At 37.5% G+C, this 26,705-nt stretch overlaps 11 protein-coding genes across 11 annotated transcripts; 4 read left to right on the forward strand and 7 right to left on the reverse strand.

Moving 5' to 3' along the window:
- Nucleotides 1-69: 69 nt before the first annotated feature.
- On the reverse strand, nt 70-1,159 carry B0P05DRAFT_584001 (uncharacterized protein; the record flags this gene model as incomplete). The annotated part of the gene is made up of 4 exons (XM_051582303.1): nt 70-238; nt 288-492; nt 547-660; nt 772-1,159. 4 exons carry the CDS (start codon nt 1,157-1,159, stop codon nt 70-72), a joined length of 876 nt encoding a protein of 291 aa, XP_051437978.1.
- A 5,401-nt stretch (nt 1,160-6,560) lies between these two features.
- Nucleotides 6,561-8,761, reverse strand: B0P05DRAFT_527810 (uncharacterized protein). The gene is made up of 7 exons (XM_051576579.1): nt 8,639-8,761; nt 8,215-8,582; nt 7,498-8,172; nt 7,204-7,416; nt 7,049-7,154; nt 6,798-7,007; nt 6,561-6,752 (listed from the first exon to the last, which is right to left on the reverse strand). Exons 1-7 carry the CDS (start codon nt 8,751-8,753, stop codon nt 6,691-6,693), a joined length of 1,749 nt encoding a protein of 582 aa, XP_051437979.1. The 5' UTR covers nt 8,754-8,761; the 3' UTR covers nt 6,561-6,690.
- Nucleotides 8,762-8,880: 119 nt separating this feature from the next.
- B0P05DRAFT_527818 (uncharacterized protein) lies at nt 8,881-9,515 on the forward strand. Its single transcript, XM_051576580.1, has 2 exons — nt 8,881-8,979; nt 9,050-9,515. Exons 1-2 carry the CDS (start codon nt 8,974-8,976, stop codon nt 9,404-9,406), a joined length of 363 nt encoding a protein of 120 aa, XP_051437980.1. The 5' UTR covers nt 8,881-8,973; the 3' UTR covers nt 9,407-9,515.
- A 663-nt stretch (nt 9,516-10,178) lies between these two features.
- B0P05DRAFT_568851 (uncharacterized protein) lies at nt 10,179-10,719 on the reverse strand (the record flags this gene model as incomplete). The annotated part of the gene is made up of 2 exons (XM_051581218.1): nt 10,179-10,433; nt 10,483-10,719. The coding sequence occupies 2 exons, from the start codon at nt 10,717-10,719 to the stop codon at nt 10,179-10,181; spliced, it is 492 nt and encodes a 163-aa protein (XP_051437981.1).
- An 806-nt stretch (nt 10,720-11,525) lies between these two features.
- B0P05DRAFT_463580 (P-loop containing nucleoside triphosphate hydrolase protein) lies at nt 11,526-14,739 on the reverse strand (the record flags this gene model as incomplete). The annotated part of the gene is made up of 2 exons (XM_051574172.1): nt 11,526-14,162; nt 14,218-14,739. The coding sequence occupies 2 exons, from the start codon at nt 14,737-14,739 to the stop codon at nt 11,526-11,528; spliced, it is 3,159 nt and encodes a 1,052-aa protein (XP_051437982.1).
- A 355-nt stretch (nt 14,740-15,094) lies between these two features.
- B0P05DRAFT_584006 (uncharacterized protein) lies at nt 15,095-15,863 on the reverse strand (the record flags this gene model as incomplete). The annotated part of the gene is made up of 6 exons (XM_051582304.1): nt 15,095-15,165; nt 15,215-15,266; nt 15,325-15,441; nt 15,495-15,624; nt 15,671-15,770; nt 15,818-15,863. The coding sequence occupies 6 exons, from the start codon at nt 15,861-15,863 to the stop codon at nt 15,095-15,097; spliced, it is 516 nt and encodes a 171-aa protein (XP_051437983.1).
- A 375-nt stretch (nt 15,864-16,238) lies between these two features.
- B0P05DRAFT_527832 (clasp N terminal-domain-containing protein) lies at nt 16,239-19,624 on the forward strand. The gene is made up of 6 exons (XM_051576581.1): nt 16,239-16,284; nt 16,328-16,531; nt 16,579-17,048; nt 17,097-18,480; nt 18,536-19,060; nt 19,103-19,624. The coding sequence occupies exons 3-6, from the start codon at nt 16,723-16,725 to the stop codon at nt 19,367-19,369; spliced, it is 2,502 nt and encodes an 833-aa protein (XP_051437984.1). The 5' UTR covers nt 16,239-16,284; nt 16,328-16,531; nt 16,579-16,722; the 3' UTR covers nt 19,370-19,624.
- A 51-nt stretch (nt 19,625-19,675) lies between these two features.
- Nucleotides 19,676-21,985, forward strand: B0P05DRAFT_485239 (Oligosaccharyl transferase STT3 subunit-domain-containing protein). The gene is made up of 2 exons (XM_051575252.1): nt 19,676-19,830; nt 19,874-21,985. The coding sequence occupies exons 1-2, from the start codon at nt 19,694-19,696 to the stop codon at nt 21,960-21,962; spliced, it is 2,226 nt and encodes a 741-aa protein (XP_051437985.1). The 5' UTR covers nt 19,676-19,693; the 3' UTR covers nt 21,963-21,985.
- Nucleotides 21,981-23,989, reverse strand: B0P05DRAFT_463615 (Alpha/Beta hydrolase protein; the record flags this gene model as incomplete). Its single annotated transcript, XM_051574173.1, has 2 exons — nt 21,981-23,249; nt 23,300-23,989. The coding sequence occupies 2 exons, from the start codon at nt 23,987-23,989 to the stop codon at nt 21,981-21,983; spliced, it is 1,959 nt and encodes a 652-aa protein (XP_051437986.1).
- Nucleotides 23,990-24,731: 742 nt separating this feature from the next.
- B0P05DRAFT_527835 (uncharacterized protein) lies at nt 24,732-25,928 on the forward strand. Its single transcript, XM_051576582.1, has 2 exons — nt 24,732-25,601; nt 25,646-25,928. Exons 1-2 carry the CDS (start codon nt 24,861-24,863, stop codon nt 25,733-25,735), a joined length of 831 nt encoding a protein of 276 aa, XP_051437987.1. The 5' UTR covers nt 24,732-24,860; the 3' UTR covers nt 25,736-25,928.
- Nucleotides 25,929-26,439, reverse strand: B0P05DRAFT_527840 (uncharacterized protein). The gene has a single exon (XM_051576583.1). It carries the CDS (start codon nt 26,389-26,391, stop codon nt 26,032-26,034), a length of 360 nt encoding a protein of 119 aa, XP_051437988.1. The 5' UTR covers nt 26,392-26,439; the 3' UTR covers nt 25,929-26,031.
- Between the last annotated feature and the right edge of the window lie 266 nt (nt 26,440-26,705).

Raw genomic sequence — 26,705 nt, forward strand, 5'->3', positions numbered from 1 at the left:
CAAGAATTGGATCTGCTAAAAATTCCAATTCATCGTTTCTCTGTCGATATTTGTCAAGGTAGGACGACTCTAACTAGCCTCATCCCCTGCGTTTTGTCCACGGAAACGCTTGTATTTGCTTGAAACCTCTGATGCTGTGACTTCCTTAGGTTTTGCGGTATTTACCGGTGTCTTACGGTCCTTAACAACAATGGTTTTAACCTTTTTGTTAGGAGCCGCTGCCGTCTCAATTGTATTACTACGAGGACATTGTCTCATCATATGACCTTTCTCGTTACAATTAAAACACTTCAGGTAGTTTTTTCAAGTCAGGACAGTCTGCACGGCAATGATCAGAAGCTTGACATAGTCTACAGAAGTCTGGCATATTTTTCCATTGAAGTAATACCTGGCGAATCTCTCCATCATCATCCATCCAAGGAATGACTCGTTGAAATGATTCAAAAGGAAGGTCATTGGTGTTGGCTGGAGTAAGGTTCAATGTCGCATAGCCTTGATCAGTAAAACAGTCATGGCTCCTATTAATCCCAAGGTCCAATACTCAACCATATTCGGACAAACAGTTTTCCATATCCTTCCTCAATCGTTGAGGGGCCTTTAGGGGAAGTCTATCCAATTTGAGGCGAACAATCTTTGCGTCGGCAGGTAAACTAGGGAAGCCTTTAACGAAGGTTCCATCCTCCAAACAGATGCCCGTGTTCAAAATGGCCTTATATCAGGGTGAATCTTTTGTCCATGCAGTTTCAATAAATGAACGATTAAGATACCTACGGGTAGAAGGGAGTCTACCGCAGTAGTCGTCGCAGCCGATTTCTTCATCAGCGTCTTTATTGAAGGCTTGAAGTGCCTTTCGCAACATATGAGCATCTTTGCTGTCAGTAATGTCGATGATAATAGAGTTTTTTTCAATGCCTTTCAAGTACGGTTTGATGAATTCGACTGTTGGTTCCGTGGACGATGAAGGGTCTTCATCTGTATCCTCGACTGTTGCAGTTGGAACTGGGGTTAGGATGGTAGGCCGGAAGGAGTGAGTGGTACGTACTTGTCCAGAGACGACTTTCGACCAAGATAAGGGATGAGTTTCTGTTGCTGTCTTCTTGCCTGTATTAGAGGCAAAAGTTGCTAAGGTATGGGTCTGATTATTACGCGAAAGAACCATGATGTCATGTGGGTTGGCTTGTTAGGCGAAAAAACCATGAAGAACTTGATTTTTGATGTCGCGACAAAAAGAATTGGATCCGTTTTCATTCTCAATCTCTTAAGGCAGTCATTCTGTATGTGTATGTTGCTATTTATGGGGCTCTTTAGATGTCAAATCGATAGTATCTATTCAATTTTTAGGGCGAAAGCATCAAATTTTTATATAAATAACGGTATTTTGAGTTTTTTGTTTTTGTGTAATAGCTCATGAAGAGATGACCTACCTATGTCGGTGAGCTTAGTTTTGGATCTTGTCTAATTTATGAACCAGCTATGTTAATAGTATTACAAGCTAATAGATGTTGTTTGGAAAATATTTCACTCAATGTAAGAAAAGATAAAAATCTTATACCTATAACACTTTTACAACATTGTGCGTGTTTATAGGCATATAATGAAAAACAAAAGAGAGATTTAGATAGTTTTTTTATATGTATTTAGTCAAGTAAGCAGACGTTACTTCCCGTTTGAAGCTACTTGTTTCCCTCTTTGTGTTTAACCATTAACAGTTTGTCTAGAAAAACAACTCTTCCTTTTTTAAAAGTGATCCGACCGCGACTACATTTGAAATACAGTTTGTCCATTTGCTTTACGCGCTTTTCCTGTGTCTATCACTAGTCCTTTACATAAAAGATAACAAATGCTTGATGTGTATATTTATTTCATTACTATATGCTTTTCTCTATGTCAGAAAAATTTTCTTTCGTCTAGCTCCACTTCTTATTTACATGATTTTTCTCTTTTCCTTCTTTTTAGTTCTAAATACGATCATAAAAGATAAGAAAGCACTTAAGTTTTATTTTATATGTCTAAAAGAAGCGGGATAACAAATATAAAATGTTCTGCTACTACAGATATCTTCCTGTTATTCTTTTACACAGATATCGATAGTTGTATAACTTTATAAATAATACTATTGGAAAATCAACACACATTAGCCTTGCATTGAAATAATAATAAAAAATGTAATTTCCATTTCCTTTGATTTATAGAATAACAAATGGTTCAGAGTTATTCATTGCAATACATAATAAAACCAAGTAATATTTTCATTTTCTTAGTTGTTTTTACTTGAAAAATTTTTCACAAACATAATTGAATTATAAAAAAAAATATTGTAAAAACAATCAAGAAAATAACAAAATAATCATAAATCAGGAAATTCAAGAAATCAGAAAAATAGCAAAAAGTAGCAAGCAGTTACAAGGGTATTATATGAACATAGATGAGCATGGATGAGCAGAATAATAGAAAATTTAAATACATTTTCATTTTTCTAAATTTTATCATTTTTTTCTGAATTCAATCTGGCTCTTTTAAAATTAAAGATACTACAGCCTAAGAGATGGAAGAAATTCTTCATTGAATGCAGAAATCTCCCATTAAAAGTAGAAGAATTTCTTACTCATTGAAAGAAACTTTTGGCCAAATCTTCACTCAAATATGGAAGATTTCTTCCATCGATGAAAAACAAAACACAATCAGTTACGCTGTATTTTTTTAACTAGAAATTCTTTTTTGCTGGCACAAATAGCATCCTTGCGCATTAGTATTAATTTTGTCAAATTCATACTTGAAGTTTGTTAATTTATTAACTCTATAGAAAAGGTCCTTTTGAAGACATGGCGCAATGTGGCTTTTGACTACTCGAACTCGATCGATTCATTAGAATGGCTATACTAAGCTGAAAATAGCTTAAGAGAACAAGGGCAAAAGAGGAAATAGAAATGATAGTGCTGATCTAATGGTATGCCTGGGCATGGGTTTGTAAACAGAAAAGAAATGGAAACCTTCGGTTGGATGTCGGAAGGAGTATATTGTTTGTGATGACATGATACATAGAGGTGATTAGGGGTAGAAGCGAATGTATAGAAGCTCATTCAGCGCTCCAATAAAGTAAAAAGCGGATAGCCTTGAGTGTGTTTGTGAGGAAACAATTAACAAACCTTTGAAAGACAAAAAGCTTGGCCAAGGGCACTTTTGCATTCTCTAAAGCCATCTTGAACAATGCCTAAGGACGGCGCTTGGCTTTGGAAAAGTTCCTTGATACATGTTTTGAGTCTCTTTTTGGGAGAAGTCGTCAGACTAATTAAGTAGCAATTGACTGAATCAGTTGGGCTGCCTTTCTTATGAATTGAGACTACTTGTGCGACTCGTCAACAGTGAGACGTGTATGGCCAACACCAACAAAAAACAAAAATATGGAAAATTAGGAGACCACTTAGATCTGTGATATGTATTTAAAAAGTAGAGCTAAAGGCATGAAAAATTACAGTAATAGCCGTAGGTGTCAGGAACTTCTCATAAATGTAATGGATTTACAGAAAACATATATATATATATTTAAACTTCGAAAACATTTATGCCGACATGGCAAGTATGCCATTTGTGTACTCAAAAAAAAAATTTTTGAAAAATAATAAAAATCACTTTTTGAAATGCATCAAAAGTATTTTCTGTAATTATAAAAAATATAAAAAAATAAAAATTTCTAATTTTCTGTTTCAAATTAATAAAAAAAAAGACAATTCTTCAATTTTTTAGTTTTAAATAAATAAACGAGTCTGCCAGACAGGAATTCGTCTTCTGAACTAAAACAGTAAAATCATCGTCTGGCAGACTCGTTTATTTATTTAAAACTAAAAAATTGAAGAATTGTCTTTTTTTTTATTAATTTGAAACAGAAAATTAGAAATTTTTATTTTTTTATATTTTTTATAATTACAGAAAATACTTTTGATGCATTTCAAAAAGTGATTTTTATTATTTTTCAAAAATTTTTTTTTTGAGTACACAAATGGCATACTTGCCATGTCGGCATAAATGTTTTCGAAGTTTAAATATATATATATATGTTTTCTGTAAATCCATTACATTTATGAGAAGTTCCTGACACCTACGGCTATTACTGTAATTTTTCATGCCTTTAGCTCTACTTTTTAAATACATATCACAGATCTAAGTGGTCTCCTAATTTTCCATATTTTTGTTTTTTGTTGGTGTTGGCCATACACGTCTCACTGTTGACGAGTCGCACAAGTAGTCTCAATTCATAAGAAAGGCAGCCCAACTGATTCAGTCAATTGCTACTTAATTAGTCTGACGACTTCTCCCAAAAAGAGACTCAAAACATGTATCAAGGAACTTTTCCAAAGCCAAGCGCCGTCCTTAGGCATTGTTCAAGATGGCTTTAGAGAATGCAAAAGTGCCCTTGGCCAAGCTTTTTGTCTTTCAAAGGTTTGTTAATTGTTTCCTCACAAACACACTCAAGGCTATCCGCTTTTTACTTTATTGGAGCGCTGAATGAGCTTCTATACATTCGCTTCTACCCCTAATCACCTCTATGTATCATGTCATCACAAACAATATACTCCTTCCGACATCCAACCGAAGGTTTCCATTTCTTTTCTGTTTACAAACCCATGCCCAGGCATACCATTAGATCAGCACTATCATTTCTATTTCCTCTTTTGCCCTTGTTCTCTTAAGCTATTTTCAGCTTAGTATAGCCATTCTAATGAATCGATCGAGTTCGAGTAGTCAAAAGCCACATTGCGCCATGTCTTCAAAAGGACCTTTTCTATAGAGTTAATAAATTAACAAACTTCAAGTATGAATTTGACAAAATTAATACTAATGCGCAAGGATGCTATTTGTGCCAGCAAAAAAAAAAAAGAAAAAACTCTCTCTCATCACAGCATAATTGATTGCATTTTTCTTCCATATTTGAATGAAGATTTGACCAAGATTTTCCTTCAATGAGTGAAGAATTCTTCCACTCTTGATAGAAATTTTCTGTATCCAATGAAAAATTTCTTCCATCGCTTACATTGTAGCGTCTTTAATTTTAAAAATCCAAAATACACACTTTTTTTTTCTATTATTCTGCTCATCTATGTTCATCTATGTTTGTCCTTGTAATTGCTTGCTGATTTTCTTGATTTTCTTGATTTTCCTGGTTTTCCTAATTATCTTGATCTTTTGAATTTTCTTATCGTAAATTATGCCCCAGCTCCTCCCCTCCTATACCACATGATCCTTGCCTGTCACCCAATTGGAAACGCTTTTGTTCTCTGAAAAGCCTTCTACCTACTCTTAATATCCTTTACTGGATGCACCACAACAAAGTCAACAGTTGTTTTCATCTACATCGTCTTATGCCCCATACAGTTCCTAATAACTTTTGTATCCACTGTCCTTTAAATCTCATTACTTCCATTGATACCCTCAACCATTTCTATTTCCTTTGCCTCACCAAATATGTCGTCTGGTCTTGCGTTTTTTCCAACTACATCAATCCCAATATTAGTGCTCCTTCGATCCACCTCCTACGTCAAGTCCTCCTCCAGGTTATTATTCCTCGCGTCGCCCTCCTCCATTTCCCTTCCCCAAGCGCCTTTCAGATCTTTGCATGCACAGCCCTCACTATTTGGCAAGCTCACTGGCACTCTGTTTTTTTCTGAGGCCTCATCCCTCTCACAAGCTATAGAAAAATGCGGTCTTTCATTCAGCAAATAAGCTTCACAATGAGTCCCGCTTTGATTATGAACTGTAGCTTCTCTTCTCTGCTTTCGCTTTCCGATACTTCCTTCTTTATCCATGATGTCCACTCCATTTCAAGTATCGATCAAGCTCTCTCAAATTCTTAGTATTTTTCTCCATTTCCTATACCACATATTTATCTTCTTTCACTTAGTCTAGTTCTTATAATATCACAGTCTTCTCTTCCCCTCATTTGACGTTTGAAAGTCTTTAAATAAAATTGGAACAAGTCTTCCTTGGAGAAAAAATGGTCAAATTCTACAAGTCGCTTTCTTTTTTGGTCCAAATCAACTTCAAAGGTTCCCTGGATATTAATAGACATGTTTTGTATGTATTAGGAGTAATTTATACGTGCATAAAAAAAATCTACAAGGCCTTCATACGCCTAAGAAAAAGACAAGGATTTGCATGAATCGGGCTCTTTTTCATTGTCAAAGCATCCATTTGCTTGGTACCTCTGTTATATGAGCAAGTAATGGACTATCAAACTGTTTATTCAAATAAATTATCTTATTAGAGCACACTTGCTCCATTAAGCTGGTAAATCTGGTGACTTTTTCAAACTGAAGTTTATTCGAGTTAAACTAGCTATTGTGACAATAAACTACTTGATAATTACTCAGTCGAAATTTATACCTAGATCGCTTTCGATGAAGTACGTATGACTTTCATGAAAAGAGTGCGTGTTGATTAACAAAGATAACTTCATATATTCCAAAAAGTGGCCAGTTGTGCGTAGATGTGTTGATTTAGAAAAGGTGCGGCTTTAAGCATTTTACCAAAAAAAAAAAAAAAAAAAAAAAAAAAGAAAAAGAAGCATATTTTTTTTTGAATCAAGACTTCCAGAAACTATTGTATTTGACATTGTTTTGTATTACAATTCGTCTTGTCAATCTACAATCTTATATCTTTCTCAGTTTTTATTACTATGAAAAGAACCAGTGGGTATCAAACAATCAAATTTAGTCCTTTCTCAAGTATCCAGAGTGTAGTTTGTTGTTTCCAATCACCTGGATAAAGCTGTCAATATAAAATGATATTCTGATTTGCATTACCTAATTTATCCATTGCACTTGCTGGCCCAATCAACATGTCTGAACTTGCAATTTCAGGATGAGCTTGGATATATTGTCTCTTAGCTCTATCTGCTGCTTTTTGTACTGCTTCATTTTCGGGTTCTGTCTTGTACAAATCGCATTTGTTACATGCGTTACATTTAGAACCTGGTATAGCTCTAAAATGACTACAGAAATGATCATAGGACTCTAAAACACTAAGCCGATTTATCTTACACCTTGAAATTTACCTTTGCCAATATCTTTTCTACAAACATAACACATCTTGTAGCCACAAGGACAAGCAATCTTATTACAGCCATCTGATTTCTGAAAAGAAAGAAAACAATTGGGACACTAAATACAAAAGCTTAAGACATTGTAAAATCAAACATGTCTACATTACTGTTCTCTTGACAGCATCTGCCATGGCTTTTTCCACATAGAGTCTTAGCCCGTCTGATTCCTTTTCCCAACATGTATGAGCACCACGTACAGGTCGACGACAAGTCAAACAAGTCAGTGTTTTGCAAGTTGGATTTTTACACTGAAATAGACTTCCTCTTCGTGATTTTGTAACACGACCATACGCTATCTCTAAGTCTTGTTGTATGTCCCACTGATAAAAAAAGTAAATAAGTATGTCGAATAAAAGCAGCCTATAAGCATGAAAAGCAATGCTCATTAGCAAGATGAATACCATCATCCACCGTGCCATTGTTTTCAGCACACGATTAGTATACACCCATTCCAATGGTTTGGTAGACTCGTCCAGCTCAAAGTAAGGGCATGCACAACAGAGTACTTGTTGTTCTGCTCTCACACCTTCTTCTAGTAAAGAGCTTTCATATGCTTTCCAGATATCATCTGATAATAAGTGCCTTAGTGTGTTCTGTCCAAAATAACCTGTGCATTCATCCATAGAAATACAATGAATACGAGGCTGAGATCGTAGTGTGCCTTGTCCAAACAATCCTTCTGACATGTAGTGTGTTACACACCTATGACAAAATGCGTGCTGTCCTTCACTGCAAAACACAAGCTGTTCAAAGGATTCATCAGAGTAACAACAATCACAAGTAATGAGTTGCTGTTGATCTGTATATTCTGTCAAATTCAATTGTACTGCCAATTGTCGGTCTTTTTCAACTTGTTTTCTGACTGCATGTTGCTGTAACTGATTCAATTGATCCAATAAATCGGGATCTGTTACTGTCAGTTTGGTATGATGTGAAGGTGTGGAAGACCAGTAAAAGAAAAAATTCCGAATCGTATTCCAAAATCCATTTGAACCCATTTCTTTTAAATGGTCATAACATTTGATATAATCCCAATTATTCTCTGCTAATACTGCACGAACAGAAGATTTCCAGATCTAATCATTAGTATAATAGTACTTTAGAAAGCAATATTTTACTTGCGGATAATCTTGTATCAATTGAAGTTGTGCTTGTGATTTATATTTTTCGCTACGGATCCCCTCGGATGGGTCCATTTTGCCGTATTCTAGCCTCTCGGGATATTTACCAGTTGATAGAATGGCATCTACCACTTGTTCAATATGAGCATAAGAGTACTGTAGAACACGCTCCCTTAGATAACTAACATCACAGTCAGGGAACAAATCAAGTGCTAATATGCTAAGACATGCATTCAGTCGATTATCTCCTTTTTTCTGAACTGGAAGTTGAGGGTAATATCCTCCTCTATCAAGAATTTTCTCTGTTATTCTCTCTACAGGGTCTTGTTTATAATACTGAAGACAAGCATAAAAGTATTCAGGATCTAACAGACAAGAAACGTTTGAGTTTGTTTGTATTCAGTGTGTGCAGAGTATAAACCTCCTTTAGGAAAAAGAGCCAATAATTGTTGAACGTGCTCCTTGTCCAGTGTTCTTTTGTGTTTCGACATAAGAAAAGGGAAAAAAGAAAAGGCGAGAAAAATCCATATGTCCATAAAGAGTCATTCTCTCGAACAATATAATATGATTGGTGGAGCGGACAATGGTGTATGACGTTTATGCTACCCATCAAATCATCTATAAAAAGACCCTTTAAAACCTTTTTTTTTCTTTATTCAATAATGTCACCTAATATTGTACTTGCTACTTCTACTGCTCCTATACACTTACAAGAAAAGGCTGAACAAGCATTTCATTGGGAGCAAGTATGCTACTATGTCTGTAAGTATTCTTCCTTGACATGTATCAATGGCTCACATAAATTCATATAGCCACTAACCAAATTAAACAGATTCATCGCAATAAACAAGTCCAGGCTGTTTATGACAAATGGATCAAGGATACTCTAGCAAAATATGGTTCTATTGAAAACTATTTACTATCGGCTAAACTCAGGTTTGAACCTATTCAAGATGAAACACGGCCTCCTGTAATCATTCTCCCTAATGACTTTCCATATGCTGTAGAAGAAGGTATTAGTCATATCTTATTATGGTCACAAGTTCCTTTGAAACAGCCTTATGTTGAGGAGATTCTGGAAAAAAACTATGGCAGTAAATACTACGAATGGGTGTATTTTGTCAATCCCCCCGATATTCAGAGTGTGCGCAAACTTCCTCATGTCCATGTCTTTATGCGTCAGAAATAGAAATTAAAGTTTAGAAAAGACCCTATCTCAAAAGACCCTGATCTCTTTTGAATCTCCGAGTAAAATTCGTTCAATATTAAAATTCTAGCAATAAAAAACTTTCTAGTCCTAAATTAATATAAGCCTATAAACTTTTTTTGATTTTGTATTGTCTTGATCTATCATGTCAAGAAAGCTCCAATAATTGAAGCTCTGAAGAACCATTTCTAAATGCACTGAGTTAGAAGTCAAGTTTGTTTTTAAAGACGTTGAAGAATTCACTAATATGGCTTCTTATGATAAACAGAAAGCGACATAAAGAAATTATCAAAAGCAAAGAGAAAATTGTGAAGCAAAAGGAAGTCTAGTTATTTAGAAACTCAGTGTATTTCTTAGTGAAGAAGAGAAGGGCAGCTAAATCTCGAGACATTTACTCTGCCTGAGAAATCGGTATCGCTGGTCTCTCTCAAGTAATTTTTGATGAAACTTTGCGAGCTTTCAATCCTCAAAAAAGCAGTCAATTCAACACTGTTTTCAACCTGAACTCATCCTTGCTTACAACAAGAGATTAATTCAAATAGAAGCAAAGCATCTCTCGTGAAGTAAGACAGACAAAAGAGAGCATTTCTGTGCATTAATTAAATTCATGTAGCAGATTTAGCTACTTACAAGTTCATTGTTAGAAGCTAATAAATTGGTTTAAAAATGTGTTATGAACTTTATTTTAGAGATTCTATACTCTATATCTAACAATACAAAAGAAAAAAGGAAAAAAAAGTATACTCTGTATTGACTACATTAATTTACGAAGCTTTCGAAAGATACCATGATTGGGACATTTTACAGGCTTGAAACTGATATCGAGTACACCAACTGCAAGTCTGCCTTTACCAGAGAGTTTTCTAAAGGCACCAGGTGTAAGATCAATGTGTTTGTTGACCTTACAAGCAGCGCATTTGTCAATGATCTGAACAATGATTTTTTTGCTTCTATCACGAGTATTTGTAACTTGCATACACTTATGGCATTGTTCGAAACCATGCATTGCCTTAATAAATGGTTTGTAAGTTGTCATTCAACTGCATAAGTCTACTTACCATTGCACCCACCATGTCATTGACATGAGCATCAATATTGGGCAATCCATTTCTACTAAAGCAAGCAGCCTTTTTCAAATCCTTGCCTGTATACCATGTACCACGATCCGCACGCTTATTAAGCTCATTACTGTCAACCTGCATAATACGTGCCACACCTCGCTTTTCATCACTTTTTACTGCTTGAATTAATGTAAACACCATTGTCAAAAAGTAAACCAAAAGAATTGAGCGCATATTGAATAAAATGTAATTATAAGTTTCAAGACAAAAAAAAAAGGAAACAAGACACTTTTTATATGCTTTGTGTTTATTGTTTTTTAAGGAGATCAAATTCTATTGTTCATTTAAAGAAGAGCAAGGATATGTGTGTATAGGAGTCCAGCAAAAAAGAAAAAAGAAGATGAAAAAGTACTATGAAACATATTAATAGTCCAACTTGTTTATTTATAACAACCAACGTGGTATAAATTAAGAATGCACTTTAGAGAAAAATATGAGATAAAATTTAATCGTCAAATCCCTTTGTGTTTAATGGTATTTGCCACACTAGAATGAACACTCCCCCTTCTCATATTTAACACTGCAAACTTTATTGTCATGCTTTTGACTAGCTTTTCCCCTTGCCAATTATGCAAACTATTTATTAATCTCCTCAAAAAGAAAGAGAGAGAGAGAGAAAAAAAAAGAGAACAGGGTGAAAAAATAAATAAAAAAGGCTGGAACCTTTTTGTTGTAAACAATCTAGGCTTTTAGCAAGTTATTTTGTTAGAAATGTTTTCTCATAGAATTCATTATATAGCAGTAATTAGAACTCTAATTTACGCACGATAGAGATATGCAACATAATAAAATGCTTTACTCCTTGAGAATAAAACCGCATGCGTGGTCATGAACGACATGTTTAAAAGATATCCAAAGAGGGTTTTACTTGGGACAAAAAATATTAAAATGTTTTATTTTACTAATTTTTTCAATATGTATAAGAGAATGGAATGATTTTTATATCTATAATACTACAAGAAAGTCTAATGTTGATGTGTTTATAATTCTTCATCGGTAGTGTAGACTTCTTCACCACGCTTACGACGTTCCATACGCTCCTTCTTCTTCTTACGGAGTTCCTTAGAAGTCAACTTCTTCTTCTTTTCAACGGCCTTGATGGTGTTACCTTGGGCATCAACCATATCTTCTTGTTCTTGTTCCTTGATAGCGGTAGAACCGTTACCAGAGACCCAGTTGTGACCAGAAGGAGTTAAACGACCGGCATCAACCATCCAGACTTCGTTACAGAGAGCTTCAGTGAATTCACGGTTGTGAGTAACAATAACGACACCACCACCGAATTCCTTGATAGCCATAGCCAAGGCACCGAGAGATTCACGATCCAAATAGTTAGTAGGTTCGTCAAGAACCAACATGTGAGGCTTGTTCCACATGGCAGCACCAATGACAAGCTTGACCTTTTGACCACCAGAAAGACCACGGATACGGGAGTGAGTGGCAAATTCGGGTTCAAGACCAACTTCAGCCAAGTGCTTTTCGATTTCCTTAGCAGTCAAGGGACGGTTAAGACCCATCTTGGCAGCTTCAGCAGAGTCGACTTCGGCAATCTTCTTACCGAAACCCATATCTTCAAGCTTTTGACGAGAGATCCAGGTGTTGTCAACAGAAGAACGACCGACCCAAGAAACTTCGTATTCGTAAGATTGCTTGAGCTTACGACGACCAACGAGTTCTTCAACAACACGCTTCTCACCATCAATGATGAAAACTTGTTCCATAACCTTCTTGTTGGATTCGGCGTTCATACGGTCGTTCTTATCAAGTTCTTCACGATCTTCACCAGTAGCGTAACGCCATTGGATGTATTCGTTAGGGGTAGAGTCCAAGTGCTTTTCAATGTGGTGGAAAGCGTGTTGGGCAACGTAAGCAATACGCAAGTTAGGGTGCTTCCAGACGGTACCGACTTCGGATTCGATTTCACCAGTCAACAACTTGATCAAGGTGGACTTACCGGCACCGTTGGGACCAATGACAGCAACACGAGAAGCAAGAGAACATTGCATGGAGATGTCAATGAGTTGCTTACGGTCAGAACCAGGGTATTGGAAGTCAACGTTCTTCATCTTAAGAATAGCACGTTCCTTAGTCTTGATACCTTCGAGGAACCCGGGTTCAGGGAACTTGAAGGAGATTTGAGAAGCTTCAAGAGAGTAGTAAGAAGCAGCACGAGGAACCTTCTTAACAAATTCGGACAAGTTACCACCGTAACGCTTGAGCTTGTAGTTGGGTTCGTAGTGAATGATATCGGAACAGACGTGATCCAAGAAACCAGAGTCGTGAGAGACAATGATGGAGGTAACAGTCTTAAGACCCAAGAGGTAGTTTTCCAACCAGGCAACGTTAACAACATCCAAGTGGTTAGTAGGTTCGTCAAGCAAGAGAATATCGGCGTTCATCAACATAGCACGAGCAAGAGCAAGCTTCATCTTCCAACCACCAGAAAGTTCACCAATAGCCATCTTGGTAACCATGGCTTCAGAGAAACCGTATTCCAAAAGGATCTTACGGACTTGTTCAGGGTCCTTGGTTTCAACACCTTCGGAAGCAAGGATGAAATCAACAAGGGGAGTATCGGCTTCAGAACCATCGATATCGTGTTCGACGTAGACAGTCTTAAGTTCAGAACGAGGGGGGAAACCTTCGACTTGCTCATTGGCGATGGCACGCATAAGGGTGGACTTACCACAACCGTTGGCACCACAGAGACCGTAACGACGACCACGCTTAAGACGAAGAGCAGTTCTGTTCAACAAGATCTTGGCACCATAAGCAAGAGAGAACTCACAGTTACAGAGATCTTCACCTTCATCATCTTCTTCTTCGGGATCCTTGGGAGTAACAGCTTCCTCACACTTGTTCAAAGCAGAGAAGGCCAAGTTGTTGGCATCTTCAGCAGAGATGAAAGTCTTGGCATAGGGAGCAAGAGATTGGGTCCAGACGTCCTTGAAAAAGTTCTTAGAAACACAGAGAGTGAGGGCAACATCGTTCATGAATTGAACAGTGGTGTTGAAGAATTCATCCATGTTTTCGGGCAAGAGTTCCTTGATGGAGGATTCAACCTTAGCCTTCTTTTGTTCCTTGGTGAAGACTTCAGTACCGGGGTTCTTGAGACGTTGAAGGGTAGCAAGAGCCTTTTGGACGACACCACGACATTCGGGGTCAGCAACAATATCTTGAACGTGTTCAAGAGCGGGCAAGAGAACGGGCAAGAAAGGAGCAGCAACATCGGGATCATCGACAAGCTTGGACATATTGTCAATAATCAAGGCAGACTTACGCTTGATGGGAGTAGCACGTTCGTTCAAACCACGGTTCAAAAGAGGAACCATGATGGAGAGAGTGGCAGAGTCAACTTCTTGGACGAAAGTAGTGGCACCGAGCAAGTGAATGGTTTCGGGGACGTTTTCGGGGTGGTTGATACATTGAATAACAGCAGGAATGAAACGTTCGATATCCTTGTTGTTAACAAGAGAACAGATAACACCCATAGATTCAGTAGCCTTCTTCTTAACATCAGCCTTAGTATCCCACATACAGTCAGAGACGACGGGAACAACGTCAGGAATAGCAACGATAAAGTCAGTCTTGTAGGTCTTAGCGAGGAGTTCCAAAAGCTAAAGAATTTTTTTAGCATCAGCCACTGATAAGAATCTTTTTTAAAATATTTACCTCAAGAGAGAGCATCTTGGTTTGCCACTTGCAGGAGTTACCGAGACCTTCAAGGATGAAAGGAACCAACAAGGGGTTAGCAGTAGGGTTGATCTTCTCAACGATGTTCTTGGCAGCCTTTTCAGCGGCTTCCTTGATAGCGGTTTGCTTATCAGCTTGGAGTTCCAAGAGGTTAGCAACGAAGGGGATAACGTAGGGTTCAGTTTGGTGGTTGAGGTTTTCGTTGGTAAGAGCAACGATAGCAGCAACAGCACCAGCACGAGTACCAGCGTTCTTCTTGTGGGCAATATCCTTCTTGAGTTGTTCAAGGACAGGCTTAAGAGCAAGAACACCGTTAGCCTTAACGTGGGCAGCAAGTTCAGCGGCAACAGCTTCACGATCAGCATCGGAAGCAGCAGCGAGCTTGGTAACGATTTCCTTGGCCTTCTTGTTCTCAACCTCGGAGGGGATAGTGGAGACAATAGTCATCTTCTTACTTTGGATTTCGCTCTGGTTGTTCTTAGCGGCAGCGGCAGCTGGCATATTGATTATAGAGAATGGATGAGAGCGGTAAAAGAAAAATAAAAGAGAAGGGAGTTCACAAAAAGGTAAGTTGTGAAAAAGGGAACAAAAACGTTAAAGAAGTAAAGAATTCAAACTGGTTGTATTTATTTTATGAAAATTTTTTTTTCTTACTAAAAAAATTTTTTTTTTAAAATCACTTTATAATACAATTTCTACAGGTATTGTTTCGGTCAACAACCAAGCAAATTGGAGCGGACTTCTCTTTGCATCACAAAAAACTATTTTAACAGGTCAAGTATCTTTTTATTTGTGCACCAAACACTATGTCAATGCGAAATGATAAGCCACCCGATAGAAGATAGTTCCTCTCCAATTAGATCAATTTTTCCTGCTTTGGGGTTTCTTCTTCTTTTGCGACTACGGGAAGATTGAACAAGTCTTTTTCTAGATACATATGATGAGAACAATCATAAGTAATGGCTTTGTTATTTACCTAATCCCCACACATGTGTCTTCAATTCAAGGTGTTCAATGTTGAGTGTATCCTATTTGTTTATGCATATATTTTAAGTATCATGTACATCAATGATAATAAGACATTACATAGAGTTTACGGAAATCCACCTTCAAATCAGCCAATTGTTGCTTAGTAGCGGTTGTTTCTTTTAATTTGGCAACATCTCTATCTACAGCTTCGATTCTGCGTGCATAATCTTTGACCTATTGGTTTCTACTGAATATAAAGTCCATATGTAAATGCATATATACTCTACTTTGTCTGTGGAAGCTTGAAGTTCCTTGACAGAAATCATTAAAGCTTCGGATGCATTATTGTATTCACCCAAAAGATAATAATAACCAGCAGAGCCTGCAGCTGTAACGCCTAAAAGAAACCCAATAATTCTACAGAAAGTCAACTACTTGCTTTGATAAACAGAATAAACAATACCCTCCGCGTGTGGCAGTCAGTTTAGGTGCTGTTGTAGAATAAGCACGTACTTGGGGTTGCAAACTGAGACGAGGTGTTAAACGAAAGAGTGAATTCATATCTACAAATAAAGTGAGATCTACAATCCCAACTATCCAAACACTATACCAAAACTAAAGTTGGTTGATAGAGAGAAATTAAGCCCAGGGGACATTTTAATTCACTTGTCTGTCTCTTTCACTTTTCCACCACACTCTAGAGTATTGAAACTCAGTTTCCGGCGTCATTGATCCAGTAAGAAGAAAAAAAAAAAGGAATGTCATACACACAGACAATGCATTCTTTTTGATTGAAAAAAAGAAAGAAAGAAAGAAATATATATATATAGAAAGAGAGTTATTTATTCCAGTCAATTACAATGTCTTTTGAACCAATTCTATTATTTTTTTTGCCTTGATGCTTGCTTATACATAAAGAAATCGTGACTTTGTTAAATTCAGGAGGAGAATGAGTCCAACTAAGGCTGTAGACTGATCCATTGTTTCGAAAAAAAAAATAAAATAAAATAAGATATTTCTTATTCCTCTTTATTTATTTATTTTATGAGCAGTCTGAACAAGGGACGCGCGACAGAGGTTAGATAGCTATTATGATCATAATAAAAATTAACTTGTTTAGGTGACTTCACCGCGAGACCTTGAAAAAGAGTTTATCAGTATGGCTAAACTTTTTGCTGGCAGAGAGACAGAACAAAACTGGGAAGCAAGGGATGCCTCTGTTCGTCGTTTGCGCAGTTTACTTCACCAGTTAGACAAAGTAGACGCTTGGAAAGGAGCTATGATAGCTGGACTACAGGACATTATGAGTGATATCATAAAGACTGTAAGACAATGAAAATGAGAGAATATATTCTAAGTGTATATATACAGATCCATAGTTTGAGATCGTCTGTTGCTACTGAAGGACTTTGTTTGATACAAGACATTGGAGTTACCCTAGGAGACAGCTTAAATGCATACACATTAGAAATCATCTTGACCAACTTGCTTAAATGCAGTAGTGTGACAAAAAAGATGATTGCCACCAAAGCAGCTCAAGTAACAAACTTATTCTTGAGCAACACACAATTCCATACAAAGATTGTCATGTTATTGTGCAAGACAATCAATGAGAAAAATGTGCAATTAAGGCAATACGCTGCTACGTACATAAAGACAATACTAGAGACACATGGATCAAAAGACGCTATTCGATCTGTCATTGCTGAAAAACTAGAAGTAAACCAGTCTATCGAAAGTTTTTTAAGGAAAGGATTAGCAGATGGTTCTCCTCATGTGAGGGAAGCTTCTCGGCAGACATACAGCGTTTATTATGATTATTGGCCTGATGCAGCAGAAAAGTAAGCGTTTCTTATTCATGATTTGAATGATTGACATGATTTATATAGGCTCTTGAGATCCTTAGATAGTTCTGTACAGCGCCTATTAGAAAAGAATTCACCTAAAAGCTCACCCAAGCCCACCAGTAGACCACGCATGCTTAGTAGTAGATCGAATTCTATGTCATCTGTTTCTTCAAAGACATCTACATCAACAGCAGCCACCAGTCCCTCTTTATTTAAACGACCCAATTTGACAAGATCATCATCATCTCATACCATTCCTAAGCCTAATACTATACCAGCCACTTCCTTAGAAGTAAAAAGAAATCAACAAATAAGTCGTCTATCGCACATTTCTAATGTTTCTGCACCTTCTACTACAATTCAACATAAGCTAAGCAAAATAGCATCCACAACAACTGCCTCAAGACGAACACAGTCTGAGTTCCATCAACAATCTATATTGGCTTCAGCGTCTTTGTTACACATGTTGAAAAGCAATGATCTACAAATGCAATGTAAAGGCATTCGTACGCTCTCGGAAAGACTAAGAAACACATCCTATCACCCTTCCCCTACATCTATTATCTTGCCACCCAACGTGCCTTCCAAAATTGAAGTTTTACCCATCTTGATGGATTGGATTTCTCGTCATGATCTAGACTTGAGACTCTATCAATTACTGATGAGTTGGGAGTCACTTGCTGGTATTTTTGTCTATATCATGTCTTTTAATTATTATTGCCCTACTCTCATCATTGCAGATCAGGAATGCAGACACAAGGCACAAAAAGAAGCAGATATTATGAAGGTTTACAGCAAAGGTCTGACGAGAATCAAAATGTTTTTGAAGCGAAATGATCCTGAACTACCACAACGACTGTTGGATATTGCCAAAAGCGTGACGGAAGCTAATTCAGTGAATGATATCCAATTGCTCGATGCCAGTGTGAAGCGCGACTTAGTTTTGTATCCTCAGTATAAAGAAAGTTTACTGTATGGCTTGTTTAGCTGGATGGATCAACTTGTGTGTGATTATGTTGGATTGCCAGAAGACGAAGACTCCGAAGTACTGATGGAAGGCTCACAATGGCTAAATGTGTCTGAAAAAGAATCATCTGCTGGTCAATGGTTTGAAGACAAGACAAATATCCACTCTTTTGTTCAGTTTGTCATCAAATCACTCTTACAAACACCAAGTTATGATATACTTTCTTGTATGGCAAGCCATTTGAAAATGGCCAATGAACGTGTGTTTGAAAGTGAAATGAAACTGTTGTCGCAACAACACAGGATGGTGATTGAAAAGGCTTTAGGCATTCAACCTATGTCTCGGCTAGATGCATGGATACAACAAGAGGACTTTTCACTATTAGAAGAGCAAGGTAGTACGGGTATGACACAAGATATATCAAAGATCAAGCTTGAATTTGAACCTAGTTTTGAAGAGGTATAGCCATAGTGTTTTTTTTGGGTTTTTGGTAACTTATGTCCTATTGTAATAGCCAATTGTGGAAGAAGAAATGCTGTTTGATTTGGAACCAATAATGGATGAAAGATCATTAGATTCACCACCACCAAGAGATGAATTACCTCCCTCACCCATATTACAACCTTTATCACAGGAAAAAAAGAGACTAGCTCGCTCTGTTTCTGAATTAAGCCCTGAACGATCTCAACCAAAAAAGAGAAGGCTAAGTGAAGATATGGAACCCTTTTTAGGGATAATATCACTCATCAAACAGAATAAGGCTGATACAAGCACATTTCAACACATTCAGCAACTTGCCACTACATCTATTATTTGGCCTACATCATATCAACAGAAATCTGTATTGCATTTGTTAATAGAATCCCTGATAGACTACTTGCAGCATGATCAAGAACAATCAGAAGCTCTGCAAATACAAGCTATTCTGACTATCAAAAGCTTATTGACGCATCAATCAACATGGTTCAAGAATGAACAGTCACTTGTTTATCAGCTTACAAGAACATTTGTAGGGAAACAGACAGACAACAATAGTAACGTAAGGATATGTATTACATTCATTTTCTCTTACACAGCTTAGATTTATTCTGTATTAGATGGTGCAGTAGACAGATTGCTTGAATTAATGCCACCAGATTATGCGCTAAGCATCTTATGGGATATATCTAAAGACAAAGACTATCCATTAGGTGCTTTATTCTCCCATATCAGTAAAGTGGCTCCAAAGTCATCAACAAAAGCCCTTGAACAGTCACTGCAGAACGGTGCTGTTGATGTTTTGATTCGAGTAAGCTTTATGGACCTTAAAATAATCAAGTCTAATACCTCCTTTCTGTTAGGGCTATAATCATGCCAGTATATCTGTACGTAAATCATGTGTGTTAGCCTCTGTGGGTATTCACCATGTTCTTGGTGACTCTTATATAAAAAACCATCTCTCTGTACTAAGAGCAGAGCAATTAACGCTCTTACAGCACTATATTACAAAACAAAAAAATACCTTTCTGTAAATAAATTCAGGCACACACTGTTGTAGAAATCAACCACGTCATGCTGTGTTTAAACACTTGCGGCAATCTAACTGGTCGCAATATGCTTTAGAGACAAAGAAGGTAAAAAAGCCAAGTCCGGTTTAATTTATTTTTGTGTCCTTCTTCTAATCTATCACACTATGGCCAAGCTGGATGTCAGCAGCCAAAAGACACTTTTAAAGAGAGCTATTCTCGGTTTAATAGCCGTGGTGGCCTTTTCGTCGCGTTTATTCAGTATTGTTCGATATGAGTCTATTATTCACGAATTTGACCCTTGGTAACGTGAATAGTAACATACAGCAATCATTAATAGTATATAGGTTCAATTATCGTGCTACTCGCATGTTAGTCAAAGATGGTTTTTACGATTTCTGGAATTGGTTTGATGACCGTTCTTGGTATCCCCTTGGACGCGTTGTGGGTGGTACGGTCTATCCAGGCTTGATGGTCACTGCTGCTATTATACACAACGTGCTTCATTTCTTTCATTTCCCAGTCGATATCCGTAACATTTGTGTGCTTTTAGCTCCTTTGTTCTCTGGTTTGACTGCTTTTGCTACTTATCTCTTGACCACTGAACTCAAAGACAGTTCTGCTGGTTTGTTGGCTGCTATCTTTATGGGTATTTCTCCTGGCTATATCTCTCGTTCAGTTGCTGGCTCATATGATAATGAAGCTATCGCTATCTTCTTATTGATGTTCACCTTCTTCCTTTGGATTAAAGCACTCAAATTGGGCTCCGCTTTATGGGCATCTGCTGCTGCCTTCTTTTATTTCTACATGGTAGCTGCTTGGGGTGGTTATGTGTTTATTATCAACATCATTCCTCTTCATGTATTTACATTGATGCTTATGGGACGCTTCTCTAACCGCGTCTATGTGTCCTACTCTACCTTTTATATCTTGGGTACTTTGATGTCAATGCAAATTCCCTTTGTTGGTTTCCAACCCACACGCACCTCTGAACATATGGCTGCCTTAGGTGTCTTTGGTCTTTGTCAAATCATGGGCTTTGTCAACTTGCTCCGTAGCCACCTTCAAGCCAAACAATTCCAAATTGTTTTGAAGGCTTTTGTTGCCATCACATTTGTTTTGGGTTTCACCGCTTTGGTAGGCTTAACGTTGGGCGGTTACATTGCTCCTTGGACAGGTCGTTTCTATTCTCTTTGGGATACTGGTTATGCTAAAATCCACATTCCTATCATCGCCTCTGTTTCTGAACATCAACCTACTGCCTGGCCCATGTTCTTTTTCGACTTGCAAATGCTTATTTTTGCTTTCCCTGTAGGTATTTACTTGTGTTTCCAAAAGCTTAGAGACGAACATGTCTTTGTCATTGTCTATTCTATCTTTGCCTCTTATTTTGCTGGTGTCATGGTGCGTTTGATGCTTACATTGACACCTGTTGTCTGCATTTGTGGTGGTATTGCTATCTCTTCTTTGCTTGATACTTATCTTGATTTCACCAATGTTCGAGAAGTACAAGAAAAGCCAGAAGAAGACAAGAAAAAGAAGTCTACTAAAAAAGAAAAGAACAAGGTTTATGGTATCCTTGCTCCTGACGCTCGTATTATTGTTGTTGGTACGTTTGTCTTTTTCCTCTTTATGTTTGTCTGGCATTGCACCTGGGTCACTTCCAATGCTTACTCTTCTCCCTCTGTCGTTCTTGCGTCTCGTAACCCTGATGGATCGCAGCGTATCATTGATGATTTCAGAGAAGCTTATTACTGGTTGCGCAAGAACACAGACGAAGATGCCAAGATCATGTCTTGGTGGGATTATGGCTACCAAATTGCTGGTTTCTCTAACCGCACCACTCTTGTGGACAACAACACTTGGAACAATACTCATATTGCCACTGTGGGTCGTGCCATGTCAACCAATGAAGCTGATGCTTATGAAATCATGAAGAAGCATGATGTGAGTTATGTGCTTGTGATTTTTGGTGGACTTTTGGGCTACTCAGGTGATGATATCAACAAGTTTTTATGGATGATTCGTATTGCTCAAGGTATTTGGCCTGATAAGATCAAGGAGCCTGATTTCTTTACACCGGGCGGTGAATACCGTGTGGACGACCAAGCATCCACTGCCATGAAAGAATCTTTGATGTACAAGATGAGTTATTACCGTTTCCATGAAATGTTTGGTGGTCGTCAACCTTTTGATCGTGTACGTAACCAACCACTTCCTATGAAGGGTCCTGAATTGTCTGTCTTGAATGAAGCATTTACTTCAGAGAACTGGATTGTCAGAATTTACAAGGTTAAAGACTATGATAATTTAGGCAGAGATCATCGTGAAGCTATGGCTTTTGAATCTGGCAACAAGAAAGTGAAAGCAAAGAGAAGCAAAAAGAGCAATGATCGTAGAAGACGTGCTGCTGCTGCTTATGATGATTTGGATTAAATAAAAAAAAAAAGTTATTTATTTCTTTGGAAAGTTATAGATCTCAATACCTTCCACACCTTCAACAGGGAAATCAAAGATTTGACCATAAAACCATTGTTCAAGTTCCATTGTACGCTTGATGTTTTCTGCACGACGGAAACCATGAGCTTCACCTTCATAAAGAACATAAGCGACAGGGACGCCTTTTTCTTTCATGGCATTGACCATGACTTCAGATTGAGAAGGAGGCACGACCTTATCTTCAGAGCCTTGGAAGAAAATAACAGGACATTCGATTTCATCAGCTCTATTGATAGGAGAGCGTTCTTGGTACACTTTCTCATCTTTAGGATATTCACCAATCAAACGATCAGGATATCTTGATTCAAACTTATGCGTTTCTTTAGCCAACAAGGTGATATCTGAAACACCATAGAGACAGCAGCCTGCTTGGAACACTTTACGGAAAGCAACAGAGGCAAGGGTAGTAAAGCCACCAGCACTTCCACCGACGATAGCCAATTTCTTAGCATCGACTAAGCCTTGTTTAGCCAAGTAAAGAGCAGCATTACAGCAGTCGTCGACATCCACAATACCCCACTTTAGTCTTAAGCGTTCTCGGTATTCACGACCATAGCCTGTACTACCACCATAGTTGACATCGGCAATAGCAAAACCTCGGGTAGTCCAGTACTGAATAGCACGACGGAAACTATTGCTTGAGGAAGAGGTAGGACCACCATGAGACATGACTCGAAGAGGAGGAAGACCTTCACCCTTGTAGTTGGGGTTTTTGGGTGCATAGTAATAGCAATAAGCCGTCTTATTGTCTGTGGTGGGGAAAGCAATTTCTTGACCAACAGAGACATAGTCAGGTTCCAAGACACTAGTGGCCGTGGTTTGATGCACACGGTAAATAGACTGTTGCTTTAAGTCATAAGAAACAAGCTGAACAGGTTCAGTTGGAGAAGAAAAGTTACCAAGCACATATTCATTTTGATCTTGGTCGAGATAAATACGAAGATGATCGAAACTAGTATATTTGCTGCTCAGGTTGGTCATTGTCTTCTTTTGAGTGTCAATGATGGCCAATGAGTCCTTGTTGCTAGTGACAAGTTGATGAGGGTTGGATTTGAGAGGTGTGAATTCAGATGAGTTGAATGACCATGCAGGGCCAACGAATTCCTGTTCAAGAGGAGACTCTAACAATAAACTAACTTCTTGACCATTATAGGCATACAAGTTCCAGAATCCAGAACGATCAGAAGCAAAGTAAAGAGTACCATCGATACCGAAATTAGGTTGCTAATAACACAAAGTTACCATCTCCATTTTCTGTGATAAGTCGCACTTACCGAAATACTCTCATCGATCTTGTCTCCAGCAACACAAACAGAATTCTTTAAAACTAATGCCCCGTTTTGATATTCAGTTTGAGCAACATAAAGACGAGTATAGTCCCAAGGCATATTAGGATGACTCCAACAGACAAAAGTCAACTTGTTTTGACTAAAAAGACGTGGGGAAGCATAAAAGTCCTCACCTTGTGCAATAACGGTCTGTTTGCCTGAACTCAAATCAATAGAAACAAGCACATTAACCACGTCCTTGGGCTCTTCATTGGGAAAATGTTGTTCGCGTACACACACTAAAAATTTGTTTTCTTTGTCAATCGTATAATCAGCATAACGATAAAATTCGTTTTCTTCGGTCAATGGTTTCATGTTGCCGTTCGAGATAGTGTAGAGACGACGATCGTAGTCGTTGGAAAACACAACTAGGTCGTTAGATACCTTGAATGCACCACCGCCGTATTCGTGGACGCGGGTTTGGCAACTAAAACCCTCAGGTAATAATGCTTCAGGGGTTGCGTTGTCGTGAATACGTTGTTTGAATATTTGACCGCGTCCTTTTTCAGCAGCAATGGATTGACACCAATAAATATAACCATTGTCTACCCAGGTATCATTAGCTGCGGAGCCAGCAGATAATGAATCGGCTGTGACAGGAGAAGGCCAGCTTCCAAAAGGTTTAACTTGTGCCATATTTTTTTTTAAGAAAGAGAAAAGAAAAAGCAGATATAAAAGTCATTTTATGCCTTATAAGGGAACCGGAAGGAAAAACAAAGGACCCGAAAGTACAAACGCCGTATATGCCACCAGCCACGAGCAGTCATGGTAAATATTTACTGTTGAAGAGCTCTTGTATTAATACTTTAGTTCGTAGATAAGTTGTTAAACTTTGGCGCCTGATGTTACAGTGACTTCAACATGGTTGTTTCCGGTTTATATGACAACGGCACTAGTCTTTTATTTTCAGGTACGAATTTAGATTCAACGTTATTGATTATTATTCGAGTGGAATAAAATTTTTGTAAAACATCTCTATGTCGTAGTTCTTTCATACATGTTTATGCGATACAAATATCTTAATCTAGACATGCAAAATCAGATAGTCGTTCCTTTGCCATTTTATTTTCTATAAAATTCACAGAATCATAGTTAGGATTGTTTGCAGAATTGACAAAGAATGGTTGACAAGTTAGAAATAATCGGATTCATTTATAATCTCATTCTGTTACATTATTTCCGGATCTTTGGATTCGACAGCTACTATAATTGATCTCGGTCTGCAACACTACTTATAGCATGATTGGTTGAGAATGCAAAGTTCCTTTAGTAGACCAGGGGTTCATTACTTTATTGGGAAATGTGCTCTCTTATTACTTTTACAACAAAGTAAAAGGGGTATTCCTTATATTATGCACCAGGCATGCTTCTACATAGACTGAGTATCTCTTCTTTCGTTGTTCTTTTTCTCTCTTTTTTTTTATTGAAATAATGAGCCATCAAAGAGAGCACACTGATCACAGTAATAGTATTAGTAAAGATTATTCTCTATATATGTAACACATCCATGTTGACTATTGTAGTTTCTTATGCATCTTCTTTAGTGGACTCAAGTCAATGCTGTGAAAGCTGCTTCTGTGATCAAGAGAGCAAGAGCTACTGTACATGTGATAAAGAATCGATAGACAAGCATTATCATTGTAGCTGTTCCATGGCACAAAGTATAGCCACTTCATTAAATCGTGATAAAGACCATGAAGCTCTTTCCCAAAAAAAGATAACTAGTCCTAGACCTACAAGCACGATGATTCATTCTACCACAACCAGTATTCATCAAAGGAGAACCAGAAAGTGTCGATTCCATACTCGTTTATTTGTATTTAGTACATTTCTCTTTATCATTTTGGGAGCCATTACCGCTTTCTTTTGTTGGCCAAGAACGCCGCGTGTCTCTATGGATGGAGGTGCTGACAGTCTAGAGCCACTTGATTGGACTCCCATGATGCCCTCACGATCTTCTTTAAGGGCAGCATGGCAAATCAATGTGACTTTGGATAATCGAGATAATTGGATTCCAACTCGATTGACGAAGCTGGATTTTGTCATGGTGGATAGTTTGACACAGGCAAAGTTTGCATGGGCATCAACCAATGCACCTATTGTCTTGGCTCCAGGTACTATTTCACCTATCAGTCTAACGTTTAATGTAAACTATCAAGCTGCAGATCGAAATGACCCTACTTTTCAAAATCTATATCATGCTTGTACTGCTGATAAGGAAAGACATTCACTCAATGTGCTGCTTAGGGTAAAAGACAATGTGATTAGTTATAAAATTTATTCTTTATTTAGGTCTCTTTTCATATCTTTGGTCTTTTATGGACGCCACTTGTGATAGCTACTCCTTACACGGGAGGAGTCTTGTGTCCCATAAACAAGTAATTATGGCGCAGTTATGTCAATTGTCTAATAAAACACTCCCAGCTGTCATTTATTATACGTGTGAGTCATATCATAGAAAAAAAAAGAGATCCGCAGCATAGTACACACGCAATCGATGCCTTATTTTTTCTCAAGAAAAATGTTTTATTGACACGCATAAATCATATTGAACGGGTTTCATTTTCCGCCATCATTTGGCATAACAAAGACATGTCTTTTTTTTTTCTTTTATTGAATAAATAATACAAATGGGTGTTTGAACTGTACAAGATGAAAAGGGGGATTGGTTTTTTTTTTTAAATTTTTGAAGCGCATACAAGGAATCCATTTCCATGATGTAGATGATAAAAGGCATGTAAATGAATATTGTTGTTTGTGTATTGTTTGTTTTTATCTGGTTCAGTTGTATTCACTGGTTCTTGTTCTTGTTGGTTCTCTTCTTCCTGTTCTTGCTCTTCTTTATCCAGTTGATTGATACAGGCATCAAACCAATGTTGTTCCATATTTGACATGATAGCAGGCGGTGAAGAAGGATCACGCAGAAGATTTGTGATTAAAACGTATTTACGAATAGGCAGATCAATGCGTGTTTGATCATATTCTGCTAGTTTTGAATAACTTATTGATTGGATATCGTTTATGAATTTGTTTGACATAATGAGTTGAATTGAGGGTATAGATAAAGTAAGAAAAAAAGAGAGAGAGAAAAAATTAAAAAAAAAAAAAAATAAGCCCTATTTTATATTAATTAATTATCTTTTGTCTCTCTCTTTCTCTCTCTTTTTTTTACTGTGCCTTTTTTTTATATACTGCGGCTTAATGCATAATTCAATGACTACAAATCTGTCATTGACAGCAAATGATGATTCGGGATTTTCTTATCAAATCACGACATATCTTTCCGATTGTACACAGCTTTTTACCAAACAATTCTTGTCAAGAACAACAAGCATAAATGCGATTTTCCTTT

This window comes from Gilbertella persicaria, assembly GCF_025201335.1.
Source record: "Gilbertella persicaria strain CBS 190.32 chromosome Unknown B0P05scaffold_6, whole genome shotgun sequence".
Lineage (NCBI taxonomy): Eukaryota > Fungi > Mucoromycota > Mucoromycetes > Mucorales > Choanephoraceae > Gilbertella > Gilbertella persicaria.

Coding starts and splice junctions, on each gene's coding strand:
- B0P05DRAFT_527810 (XM_051576579.1), bottom strand. CDS start 8,753: ATGGACATATGGATTTTTCTCGCCTTTTCTTTTTTCCCTTTTCTTATG. Junction 8,173..8,214: donor TGATACAAGATTATCCGCAA/GTAAAATATTGC, acceptor ACTAATGATTAG/ATCTGGAAATCTTCTGTTCG. Junction 6,753..6,797: donor AAGTGCAATGGATAAATTAG/GTAATGCAAATC, acceptor AGCTTTATCCAG/GTGATTGGAAACAACAAACT.
- B0P05DRAFT_527832 (XM_051576581.1), top strand. CDS start 16,723: ATGATTGCCACCAAAGCAGCTCAAGTAACAAACTTATTCTTGAGCAAC. Junction 17,049..17,096: donor TGGCCTGATGCAGCAGAAAA/GTAAGCGTTTCT, acceptor TGATTTATATAG/GCTCTTGAGATCCTTAGATA. Junction 18,481..18,535: donor TTGAACCTAGTTTTGAAGAG/GTATAGCCATAG, acceptor CTATTGTAATAG/CCAATTGTGGAAGAAGAAAT.
- B0P05DRAFT_485239 (XM_051575252.1), top strand. CDS start 19,694: ATGGCCAAGCTGGATGTCAGCAGCCAAAAGACACTTTTAAAGAGAGCT. Junction 19,831..19,873: donor ATTCACGAATTTGACCCTTG/GTAACGTGAATA, acceptor AATAGTATATAG/GTTCAATTATCGTGCTACTC.
- B0P05DRAFT_527835 (XM_051576582.1), top strand. CDS start 24,861: ATGTTGACTATTGTAGTTTCTTATGCATCTTCTTTAGTGGACTCAAGT. Junction 25,602..25,645: donor CACTCAATGTGCTGCTTAGG/GTAAAAGACAAT, acceptor TTCTTTATTTAG/GTCTCTTTTCATATCTTTGG.
- B0P05DRAFT_527840 (XM_051576583.1), bottom strand. CDS start 26,391: ATGTCAAACAAATTCATAAACGATATCCAATCAATAAGTTATTCAAAA.